This window comes from Bacillus rossius (assembly GCF_032445375.1).
Source record: "Bacillus rossius redtenbacheri isolate Brsri chromosome 9 unlocalized genomic scaffold, Brsri_v3 Brsri_v3_scf9_2, whole genome shotgun sequence".
NCBI lineage: Eukaryota > Metazoa > Arthropoda > Insecta > Phasmatodea > Bacillidae > Bacillus > Bacillus rossius.
The window spans coordinates 25008357-25022008 of NW_026962013.1; the positions used below are offsets into that span (position 1 = coordinate 25008357).

Sequence of the window (13652 nt, forward strand, 5' to 3'; positions counted from 1 at the left end):
ATCAATATACTGATTGACCCGGTCAGTTCCTATCCTTGGTTCGACCCCTGGCCGATACAAAAAAATTAAATATAACATCAATTTAACATAATAGTAACAGGTTCGAGGAATTAAACACCGCAAGTTCTTTTACAAACAGAATATTTATTACATAATTTCTATTCTACTACAGGATCACTTACGAAAGCTAGCAAATTTATAATCAATCATTTAGTTCCGCATCGGTGTGAAATGACTTATTCTTAGCTCCAATCGGTTTATACTAGACAGAGTCCAACCAGATCCTTTACTGACATAGTTCTCCTCTTCTTGACAGAGTTTCTGGATACCGTGTTTAACAGTTTGCTTCACATCGTTAGAACTGTAAATTACTGTAGCCGATGTCTTGAATGCACACTTTTTCACTTTGTCATCTAACGGATATGGCTTTCCATATAGACAGTCCAACCACAAGTTATATTTTAATGGTCCGTTTGTTGCTACGTCATCAGTAAGCTGATTGATTATGTCCTGTCTGATATCATCAAGAAAAGTACAAATATCCTTCGACTCACCGAACGTATTTAGATAATAGTAGTCTTTCAACGTTCCACGAAATGCAGTCTGCGCCAAGTAGAAACCATTATCGTTCACTTGTAATGCTCCGAACACAGTCTTAGGTTTAGGTCCATGTTCAGTCGTCATAGCAATCGGTTGCTGCGCATCTGTTTTTTTGATTGTACGCTCACGAGCCTTCAATCTAAAGCGAGGAGTCGAAATGTCTGCAGGTAGTTCAGCAGTAGGCACACGGACTTCACCTTTACATATTTTCGCATGTCGTCGCAAACTATCAATTCGAGTAAACCATTCATGACAATCATCACATCGAAACTTTATACGAGAAGGATTCTTTTTGCATTTGCTCCGCTCATGTCTTCGTGCATCATGGGAAAATGTGAACGACATATCACAGTAGCTGCAAGGATACCGTGCCGATGTAGACGAACCTTTCAGACCCGATCCAGATATGGACGTTGCAACAGTAGTACCATTTCCAGGCATACTCTTATGAACATCGACGCATCGCTGTTGCACCGAAACCTTTACTTTCTGCCGCACAGCAGGACCTTTACATGTCTTCATGTGCGTTTTCATATTATCTTTTCTGGCAAACTGCTTATGACATTTCTCACAAACAAACATTTTACGATATAGGTTCTTGGCACATTCTCTCTTCTCATGCCGTCGAGCATTGCTGCTGTTTGAGAAAATCTTGTCACAGTAACAGCACCGATGTTCGTTAGTTGTTGTCGATTCGGCATCCATTGAAGTCTCCATCGAGGGCGAAACGAAGTTCGTCGAGTTTTCCTGCACAGCCAGCACTACCGGGATTAAAGTCTCTTCTGCTGGTGGTATCGCGTCTGTTGAAATCTCCTCCAGTGTTGTCGACGTGGTTGTCAACGGAATCTGCTCCTTCTCCGTCGTAGCTGTCGTAAAGGTTCCCGTAGACGATGGTACAACCTCCATCGAGTTCGACGTTAAAGTCGGTAAAGATGCCATCGAGTTCGCAAGAACAGGTAATTACGTGATTAATGCACCAGAAGAAATAAACTAGGTGATCCTTACACCGCCGACGTCAGTAACAAACTGAGCGCCCTGCTGTCTAGGACTCGCTTATATACATGCACCGTATGGAATAATACGCTAGTCAAATCAAGAAACATCTACAATAATACTAGAGTCAAAACAACATTAAAAATAGAAGGACCATCAACAAAAAGGAAGCACATTCTGGAAGCACAATAAAAAAAGGCATAACATTTGGAAGCACCGACAACGAAAAGGCAGCACATTTGGAAGCACCGACATCTAAAAGACAGCACCGCCATCGAAAAGGCAGCACATTTTGGAAGCACCGACAACGAAAAGGCAGCACCGTCATCGTAAAGGCACGGACCGCAAGTCCGGATCATGTCAATATCAGACATATAGACCATGAACACAGTACACACAGGAAACGGATCGTACACACAGTACACACAGGAAACGAAACGTACACACAGTACACACAGGAAACGGAACGTACACACAGTACACACAGGTAACGGAACGTACACACAGTACACACAGGAAACGGAACGTACACACAGTACACACAGAAAACAGAACGTACACACAGTACACACAGAAAACGGAACGTACACACAGTACACACAGAAAACGGAACGTACACACAGTACACACAGGAAACTGAACTTACACACAGTACACACAGAAAATGGAACGTACACACAGTACACACAGGAAACGGAACGTACACACAGGACACACAGAAAACGGAACGTACACACAGTACACACAGGAAACGGAACGTACACACAGTACACACAGGAAACGTAATGATCACAAATACAGTAGTGGAAACACACACAGGCTTAGTTGGAAATCAGAATACAAGAAATAAAAACATTAAATTTTTACTTTTAATATTTTATTACTTCTCAACATTACACAAATACAAGTAAAAGAAGCCATTATTGTATGTAGCCAGCTTTCCTCAGTTCTTTGAGTATGAAGGATATTTCTTTGATGCACGGATAGTTTCCTGCACAAAGCGAGCCATGTAGAAGTCTTAGCCGGTCAACCAATATGTTTGGATCGTTCCACGATGTATAATCAATCTCTTCTACCACCATCTTACTTGCTTGTTTATTATAAATACTTTTAATATCACAATCGTCCCAGTGATCATAATAAGCATTATCAGATTTATTTATTATAACACGACGTTTCCATCGTTTCGGTCTCAGGACATCGCCACATTCTTCGATCTTGTCAGCTCTAGGTGCTTCATCACAGTCTATGCCTTTGTCAACAGCCTCAGAGTCACTGTAACAATCACTGTAGAAGACATCCTCTTCACCCAGATTACCGTATGAATTCGCTATCGATGATGTCGAAGTGTCTTCATCGTCTTCATGCTTCCTTTTTAGGAGTCCATCATTTTTACAAAGAATGGAGGATCTACTGAATATAGGCTTGAATGTATTCTCACTTTTCACGGTGTTGATACTTCCATTAGTTTCAGTCTTCCTGAAGCCATTAGCAGCCTTCAATTTATGTTCTTCCTCACGATCGGGTGAGCTAATACCATCACGTTCAGGACAAGGAAAATTATTGTCGTAATGCAGATCACTCTTCTTTAGTCTAGTGGATCCATCGGTGTCCTCTATGCCGTAAGTAGTCTTGACTTTACATGTTCTATCATGTATTTTTAAGCTGTCAATTCGTGTTAACAACCTGCTACAACGATTACAGCTTAACATGTTGCGTAGTGGGTTTCTAGCACAATCATTCTTCTCATGTCGTCTAGCATTCCTTCTCATGACAAAATCCTTACCACAGTATATACAGCGGCTTCCTTCCGATTCAGCTGCAGATAACAAACCACGATCCATTGTAGCTTCTGTGACTAATGCCAGATGCAAACTAAGAGTTTTAAATTAGATCCAATACTTAAATAGAAATTTTTTCATATTTCATCAGCGAGAGTTAATTTATCTCATACAAAAGTACTTGCTGCAACTAGTTCTGCTTTTCAACAACAGATGACGTCACGTATTGCTTGCAGGTAAATAATATTTAGTTCTTTAATGCAGGATGCGGGATGCTCACTAACGATCGTAAAAGAAAGATGGCTTCGCTAGACTCCAAGGAAAAGGAAGTTCGTCTTGCATGTTGGTGCTCCACAGATGTCTCATGGCGTAATATTAATTTGACTGAGTAATGATATTTTTTAATTCCACATGATAAAAATATTACAAGTTTTGATTTAGTAGCAGAAATTATCGAATTAAATGTAACTCCAAATAAAATGACATGTCTCATTAAGAGTAAAACTCCTTCATGGAGAGATCGGTTTCTCAGAATAGTCAGATACACTTAAAGAAACCACAGGAATGATTGCAAGAACACGGGAAAAACCATCAAAATGTTGACAAAAATAATCAGGAGCACAGGAGAAAACCATCATTATTTTGATAAGAATAATCAGGAGCACACGGAGAAAAAACATCATAATATTGACAAGAATTATCGGGAGCACACGGAGAAAAACCATCATAATATTGACAAGTATAATTAGGAGCACACGGAGAAAACCGACATAAAATTGACAAGAATTATCGGGAGCACACGGAGAAGACCACCACACATTTTCTATGATATCATAAAAATAAAATAAAAAATTGAAAATAAAAATAAATTAATAAAAAATTTAAAACAAAAAAAAAATCTACAAAAAAATACATAAATAGATTCTGCTAGCTTGTAAACTTATCATTGTTGAGCAAAGATAGAGTTTTAGTACAAGCCAGAATTTTATGTGTTTTTTTTTGTAGATTTTTTTTTGTTTTAAATTTTTTATTAATTTATTTTTATTTTCAATTTTTTTTTATTTTTATGATATCATAGAAAATGTGTGGTGGTTTTCTCCGTGTGCTCCCGATAATTCTTGTCAATTTTATGTCGGTTTTCTCCGTGTGCTCCTAATTATACTTGTCAATATTATGATGGTTTTTCTCCGTGTGCTCCCGATAATTCTTGTCAATATTATGATGTTTTTTCTCCGTGTGCTCCTGATTATTCTTATCAAAATAATGATGGTTTTCTCCTGTGCTCCTGATTATTTTTGTCAACATTTTGATGGTTTTTCCCGTGTTCTTGCAATCATTCCTGTGGTTTCTTTAAGTGTATCTGACTATTCTGAGAAACCGATCTCTCCATGAAGGAGTTTTACTCTTAATGAGACATGTCATTTTATTTGGAGTTACATTTAATTCGATAATTTCTGCTACTAAATCAAAACTTGTAATATTTTTATCATGTGGAATTAAAAAATATCATTACTCAGTCAAATTAATATTACGCCATGAGACATCTGTGGAGCACCAACATGCAAGACGAACTTCCTTTTCCTTGGAGTCTAGCGAAGCCATCTTTCTTTTACGATCGTTAGTGAGCATCCCGCATCCTGCATTAAAGAACTAAAGTTTATTTACCTGCAAGCAATACGTGACGTCATCTGTTGTTGAAAAGCAGAACTAGTTGCAGCAAGTACTTTTGTATGAGATAAATTAACTCTCGCTGATGAAATATGAAAAAATTTCTATTTAAGTATTGGATCTAATTTAAAACTCTTAGTTTGCATCTGGCATTAGTCACAGAAGCTACAATGGATCGTGGTTTGTTATCTGCAGCTGAATCGGAAGGAAGCCGCTGTATATACTGTGGTAAGGATTTTGTCATGAGAAGGAATGCTAGACGACATGAGAAGAATGATTGTGCTAGAAACCCACTACGCAACATGTTAAGCTGTAATCGTTGTAGCAGGTTGTTAACACGAATTGACAGCTTAAAAATACATGATAGAACATGTAAAGTCAAGACTACTTACGGCATAGAGGACACCGATGGATCCACTAGACTAAAGAAGAGTGATCTGTATTACGACAATAATTTTCCTTGTCCTGAACGTGATGGTATTAGCTCACCCGATCGTGAGGAAGAACATAAATTGAAGGCTGCTAATGGCTTCAGGAAGACTGAAACTAATGGAAGTATCAACACCGTGAAAAGTGAGAATACATTCAAGCCTATATTCAGTAGATCCTCCATTCTTTGTAAAAATGATGGACTCCTAAAAAGGAAGCATGAAGACGATGAAGACACTTCGACATCATCGATAGCGAATTCATACGGTAATCTGGGTGAAGAGGATGTCTTCTACAGTGATTGTTACAGTGACTCTGAGGCTGTTGACAAAGGCATAGACTGTGATGAAGCACCTAGAGCTGACAAGATCGAAGAATGTGGCGATGTCCTGAGACCGAAACGATGGAAACGTCGTGTTATAATAAATAAATCTGATAATGCTTATTATGATCACTGGGACGATTGTGATATTAAAAGTATTTATAATAAACAAGCAAGTAAGATGGTGGTAGAAGAGATTGATTATACATCGTGGAACGATCCAAACATATTGGTTGACCGGCTAAGACTTCTACATGGCTCGCTTTGTGCAGGAAACTATCCGTGCATCAAAGAAATATCCTTCATACTCAAAGAACTGAGGAAAGCTGGCTACATACAATAATGGCTTCTTTTACTTGTATTTGTGTAATGTTGAGAAGTAATAAAATATTAAAAGTAAAAATTTAATGTTTTTATTTCTTGTATTCTGATTTCCAACTAAGCCTGTGTGTGTTTCCGCTACTGTATGTGTGATCATTACGTTTCCTGTGTGTACTGTGTGTACGTTCCGTTTCCTGTGTGTACTGTGTGTACGTTCCGTTTTCTGTGTGTACTGTGTGTACGTTCCGTTTCCTGTGTGTACTGTGTGTACGTTCCGTTACCTGTGTGTACTGTGTGTACGTTCCGTTTCCTGTGTGTACTGTGTGTACGTTTCGTTTCCTGTGTGTACTGTGTGTACGATCCGTTTCCTGTGTGTACTGTGTTCATGGTCTATATGTCTGATATTGACATGATCCGGACTTGCGGTCCGTGCCTTTACGATGACGGTGCTGCCTTTTCGTTGTCGGTGCTTCCAAAATGTGCTGCCTTTTCGATGGCGGTGCTGTCTTTTAGATGTCGGTGCTTCCAAATGTGCTGCCTTTTCGTTGTCGGTGCTTCCAAATGTGCTGCCTTTTTTTATTGTGCTTCCAGAATGTGCTTCCTTTTTGTTGATGGTCCTTCTATTTTTAATGTTGTTTTGACTCTAGTATTATTGTAGATGTTTCTTGATTTGACTAGCGTATTATTCCATACGGTGCATGTATATAAGCGAGTCCTAGACAGCAGGGCGCTCAGTTTGTTACTGACGTCGGCGGTGTAAGGATCACCTAGTTTATTTCTTCTGGTGCATTAATCACGTAATTACCTGTTCTTGCGAACTCGATGGCATCTTTACCGACTTTAACGTCGAACTCGATGGAGGTTGTACCATCGTCTACGGGAACCTTTACGACAGCTACGACGGAGAAGGAGCAGATTCCGTTGACAACCACGTCGACAACACTGGAGGAGATTTCAACAGACGCGATACCACCAGCAGAAGAGACTTTAATCCCGGTAGTGCTGGCTGTGCAGGAAAACTCGACGAACTTCGTTTCGCCCTCGATGGAGACTTCAATGGATGCCGAATCGACAACAACTAACGAACATCGGTGCTGTTACTGTGACAAGATTTTCTCAAACAGCAGCAATGCTCGACGGCATGAGAAGAGAGAATGTGCCAAGAACCTATATCGTAAAATGTTTGTTTGTGAGAAATGTCATAAGCAGTTTGCCAGAAAAGATAATATGAAAACGCACATGAAGACATGTAAAGGTCCTGCTGTGCGGCAGAAAGTAAAGGTTTCGGTGCAACAGCGATGCGTCGATGTTCATAAGAGTATGCCTGGAAATGGTACTACTGTTGCAACGTCCATATCTGGATCGGGTCTGAAAGGTTCGTCTACATCGGTACGGTATCCTTGCAGCTACTGTGATATGTCGTTCACATTTTCCCATGATGCACGAAGACATGAGCGGAGCAAATGCAAAAAGAATCCTTCTCGTATAAAGTTTCGATGTGATGATTGTCATGAATGGTTTACTCGAATTGATAGTTTGCGACGACATGCGAAAATATGTAAAGGTGAAGTCCGTGTGCCTACTGCTGAACTACCTGCAGACATTTCGACTCCTCGCTTTAGATTGAAGGCTCGTGAGCGTACAATCAAAAAAACAGATGCGCAGCAACCGATTGCTATGACGACTGAACATGGACCTAAACCTAAGACTGTGTTCGGAGCATTACAAGTGAACGATAATGGTTTCTACTTGGCGCAGACTGCATTTCGTGGAACGTTGAAAGACTACTATTATCTAAATACGTTCGGTGAGTCGAAGGATATTTGTACTTTTCTTGATGATATCAGACAGGACATAATCAATCAGCTTACTGATGACGTAGCAACAAACGGACCATTAAAATATAACTTGTGGTTGGACTGTCTATATGGAAAGCCATATCCGTTAGATGACAAAGTGAAAAAGTGTGCATTCAAGACATCGGCTACAGTAATTTACAGTTCTAACGATGTGAAGCAAACTGTTAAACACGGTATCCAGAAACTCTGTCAAGAAGAGGAGAACTATGTCAGTAAAGGATCTGGTTGGACTCTGTCTAGTATAAACCGATTGGAGCTAAGAATAAGTCATTTCACACCGATGCGGAACTAAATGATTGATTATAAATTTGCTAGCTTTCGTAAGTGATCCTGTAGTAGAATAGAAATTATGTAATAAATATTCTGTTTGTAAAAGAACTTGCGGTGTTTAATTCCTCGAACCTGTTACTATTATGTTAAATTGATGTTATATTTAATTTTTTTGTATCGGCCAGGGGTCGAACCAAGGATAGGAACTGACCGGGTCAATCAGTATATTGATTGCAAATTTATTTAATAAATTTTGGAACTTTTCCCGAATTTCTAGCTAAATAATTACGGATTTTCAAGATGGCGGCCAAATTTCAAGATGGCGGGCACCTTAGTAATAAATGATTACTGCACTCTAGCGGGTAAGAGTTAAACTAACATGGCGTCAGCGCACTCTAGCCGACGATACAATGATGATGGCTTCCAGCATCGAAGACAAGATGGCGGACATGACGTCATACTAGGTGAATATATATATGCTTTGAAAAAAGTGGTGGGAGTCAGTATGCCAGCGCCCTCCACGAGGGAATGATCGTATGTCATTTTTAGTTTTTTTTTTTTTGCACTCGTCGGGTTCGAACCGCGGACTCTGAGCTCCGTGTCGTAAAGTACATTTTTTATAAATAATTTATTAAATTTTTATTAAATGAATTTTTTTATAATTTTTAAATTTTTTTCATTAAAATCGGATAATAAATAAAAAAGTTAAAGATGGCGGCCGTAACGGAAATTGCAACGGTGACGTCATCATCCAATATGGCTGCCATGACATCCTTATTTTCAAGGTCGGCGGCTTATAAGCGGCTAGCTCTTAGGAGTTTTAAGCCGCTTTTAGGAGTTTTCGTTTTTTCTAGGGCAAAGCGACTTTTGAGGATTTTCGAAATCCTAATTTTTGAACTGTGGAATTATTTGAGATTTTTTGGCGGAAATTTTTTCCACAGAAATGGTCATTTTGGCGATTTTTGAGGAATTTTGGGCAAATTTTGCCCAATTTTGGCGGATTTTGGCGATTTTTGAGGATAAAATTCCAGGTCAAGGTCAAAGGTCAAGGTCAAGGTCATCTAAGATGGACGCCGTGACGTCACAATCCAAGATGGCGGAAAGGACACACAGCTCCACCGCCTGCCGCCTGTGCCAGAACATACTAACCTATACTACTATAACTCAAGCGATTGTAAACGTCGTTAAAAAAAAAAAAAAAAAAAAAAAGTACAAAGAGATCGACCCGTTTCTTTTATTTTTCCCCCCTTCGCACCAAGTCGTTTGGACACCCCCCCCCCCTCCCCAATTCGCCTTTGAGCGCTTCTCGTAAATAAATCCGCGCTCTATTTCTAACGCGGAAGACAAGACGTCTTCGACTGTGGCGGAAGCGAGAGACCCATGGAGGCTCGTGTGCCCATCGAGTCCCCACTCTCTTCGCGCGGCGCGGCGCAGTGAGACCGACACGTGGTAGGACATAGCTCTCGTTCCGTCCGAAAGGGGAGGCAGAAAACAAACGCTACTCCGTCACAAAACTAATTTAAGGGTCCTGCTTTAACTTTCTTCCGCGTGTGTAACTGTTGGCTGCAGCCGAGAAGGATTATGAACTGCCCCGAGATGCGCGCATGCTTTCACTGACACACTGGGACGTGATTGTGCTTGTGCTACCATCTACAACTTTCGTTCGAAAAAAATTATATACGACAAACTATTACTGCAATGGGTGAAGAAAAAAAACAAGGCTGGAGGAGAATAACACTTATAACTCTGTTAAAATTAGTCGTAAACCTTTGAAATGTTATCTTAATTTTTTGTCTAAAACATTTTTTGATTCAACTAAACCATTGCTGCAAAGGATGTAATAAACAGTGGTTAAAGGACAATATATTTATAACTCCCTTAGTACGCACACCATCAAATCAAAAAATTTCTCTACCACGTACATTATTACGTCTTTCTGTTTCATTTGGGTAGGTTATTTTTTTTTAAGGAAAACTACGGTAATTTTTTTTTCACATGTTGTGCCCAGAGTTGTTAGCCAGTTGGTAGAAATAATAGACTAAACAGGATATTATAAGTTAGTGAAATGCATTACAAGTGAAAATAGTAAGTATGAAAGTAAGTAAGTTGTGTGTGATTGGTTTAATATCAAACGAGTATATCGGCTCTAACCGCTCTTTATTTTCGTGATTAGGCGCTCGTTGTTATGCTGGCAATTTTTTTATTGATGTAAACAAGAGTCTACTTCATGGGGGAGAGATAGGAAACGAAATACGTCATATTGCTTGCAAAAGATTTTATGCCATAATAATATTTTATAGTTTAATACTGATAATGTGTCTTCGTTCAAGCACAAATCACACATTAAAAAGTTTACAAAACCATTGTGTCTTAAAACCGTTTTATTACAGTTCAATTAATTAAAAAATAAAACATTGAGCGAGTCATTCAGTACTCGCAAAGAAGTGTGAGCATCTAATAATCTTGGTAATGAGGAAATTCATGTGTTCCCATGTTGTTCATGTTGCAAATCAACTTATAATAAGAAACTAGGGCACGAAATTTAACGCGGAGTTCTTTAAAAAAATGCCGAGCTTGGTAAATATTCTGATATATAAAATATTTGCTTTTTAAATGCAACATTTCTGGATACGAATCTCACACATTCTTTCTGTGCGCGCCGCTAGAATTCACTGCCGAATCATTAAAGTAGCTTGCCACCATCACGCGTAGATATCAGTAATAAACAGAAGGAAGTTTTAAATTATTAGAAACGGATCCGATACAAGCGAAAAATATTTTAAAATATCCTAAACCCTGGCGTTGGAACTGATTTTCGACCAAGAATTTTATTAAAATACTGCCCATTTTGTTACAATTTACTAAAAAAATTAAAACCATAAAGTTCTCACACACGTTAGAAGTTATTCTTCTATGACACTAATTAACCTGAACCATTTTAATACACTAATATCTGTTTGTATATTTGTTTTTGCTTAAACAACTGGAATCAGTCTGTAAATACTTCCTACAAATAAATCTTAACCTTATTGAGCTGATTCAATATTGTTACATAATAAATAATGTTATTCAAAAAGTGAGAAAAAAAATCCTGTGTCGAGGTTTTTTTAACCACGTCAAAAATTCGCATTTTGGATTTACAAGAGCGCGCTCTATCGCTGTGTTACCGAGCCTATTGGCGTTTTGCAAGTAATATGTATCATACTTATTGTAATACTAGTTTTCATACTATTTTATAATTTTTAATTGCTTTTTACTGTGACAACGTTTTGAGTTAACCTATTTTGGACTCATCCCAAGTGCCACATCGAGTATTAGGCGGCCAGAACATTCAAGGAGGTCTGAACGCTCGAGTCTACCTCTACACCTCTTTACATTTCATGAGCGCCTGGTGACACACGGCGGAAGCAAACGAACAGGTGAGCCAGGTAAGGGTAGGTAGGTAGGTAAGAAAGTATTTGAAACATCGCACATAGTAAGTAGATAAAAAAATAGGGGGTTATCGGGAATTAATACCAGCCAGCACCGCGTTGTAGAAATTATTTTTAAGTAATCGTTTGTGTGTATTACTTAAATTTTTGTAGATCATTCATATCTGAATAAAAATTTGGATTTACCCAAACCCTGAAACAACAGTCAGGTAGGTTTGTTTGTAGTTTGTAGAATATTGGGAAATCTTATTAAAAACTTTACACAACAAGAAAACATGTTTTTTTAATTCATGCTGAGATATATACATAAATACGGGACTTAGCTGTATGGAAAACCATTAAATAAATTGATAAAAACATTTGATAATTATAATGTTCGCAGGCTTTCAGGGCCATTGTCTGAAGTAGCTTGGCTTCTGGGTCGTAGCCGCGTCCTTGGCGAATAATTCACCGACGCGACGTGAGCAGGTAACTAACTAACTAACTGCTCCCTGACGATGGCGACTGCAATGTCGACCGAAACTTCGGTGAATATTAATTATTCGCCAAGGACACGGCTACAACCCAGAAGCTAAGCTAATAATTTATTTTATTATCAATTAACGGTAGTTTTATTAAGGAATTTTTTTTTTTAAATATACGAGCAGAACGGTGTAGGTTAGTTGTTGTTTGATCAAATGTGTGAAATGCCCACCCACAGTTGTAAAATTGTGAGGTGGGTAAAAACCATGGACCTCTCTGGTAAGTAAATTTAGAGGAGGGGGGGGGGGTGACATGGGATGTAAACATATTTGGCGAATAGAAATAAAAATATCCAAATAGAATGTATTGTATGTAATGTAATGATAATAATAGTAACAATGTAATGATAATAAATTTAGATAAAAACCATGCCTTGTCGCTTCTGTTAGGTACTTATTTATTCTGTTATGCAGTGTTCGAAGGTTACTTCAAACAGAATAGACACTTGTAATTAATCGAAACAGCATATAAATTTGTCCCTGTATCCCCATCCACAAGGAATTTTTGGAGGGGACATGTCCCCCCCCCCCCCCATCCCCCCCGCCAGAGAGGCCCATGGCAAAAACAACAGTCGGTCACCTCGGTGGCCGGGCAGGCGCGCGCTGTAGCCCGGCTCGAGCAGCGCGAAGGTGGACGCCTCCGGCCCGATGCCGCGCGCCTCCTCCCACTCGTACAGGCGGCGCGTGAACTTCTCCGAGATCCCGGGGAAGCGGAAGAACCCCGTCGAGGTGCGGATCAGCACCTCCTGCTGGCGGCTGGGCCGCGAGCCCATGGCCGACCGCATCTTCTCCAGTCTGCAAACCCGCGAGAGGGCCTTCCGTCCGTCGGGATGGTCTCCCGAACTCTCTCGGAGAGTCACACGGATACGTCATTTCATATTTGCTACCAGCTCTCTCTCTCTCTGTCTCTCTCTCTCTCTCTGCCCCCCTCTTTTACCCCTCACGATATGCTTGCGAGTCGAGGTGGTTTGAATTGACTTGATACGCCGTACCTCTGAATTCGTGGAAGGTGATAGATATTATTCAAGTTTGAAGGCACGCTTCACTCAGCTTTTTAATTTTTTTTTTTTTTTTTTTTTAGCTATTTGCAAATTTATTATTAATGAAGGAGTCATGTTTGTAAAACAAGGCTACGAAAGTAAAATTGTATGCAATTTTTTTTTCAGCAGTGGAAACACTGAGAGAAAAAAAAAACTCCCTAGAAAAATGATACTAAGCTTCTTTGGCAATTCAAACCTCATCTTTGAAAGATTTGTGCATTGGGAGTGCATGACTTGATGTAAGCTTTTGGACATACGCCATTGCTAAGCACTTTTTTCTGCAGAAGAAAACTAAAAAAAAAAAAAACCAAAAGACAAAAAAAAACACAAATTAAGCAAAACAAATTGCTGTTGTCAACAGGATATAAACACAGCAATTTTTTTTTGTTAATTTGTGTTTTTTTTTGTCTTTTGGGT

The 13652-nt window shown here is 39.2% G+C and overlaps 1 protein-coding gene across 1 annotated transcript in view; it reads right to left on the bottom strand.

Moving 5' to 3' along the window:
• Window positions 1-13652, bottom strand: part of LOC134543287 (AF4/FMR2 family member lilli) — an 85847-nt gene that overhangs the window by 1259 nt on the left and 70936 nt on the right. Inside the window, exon 9 of the mRNA XM_063388197.1 lies at window positions 12776-12990. Within this exon, the coding sequence (XP_063244267.1) occupies window positions 12776-12990 (215 nt within the window). The remainder of the gene's footprint in view (window positions 1-12775; window positions 12991-13652) is intronic.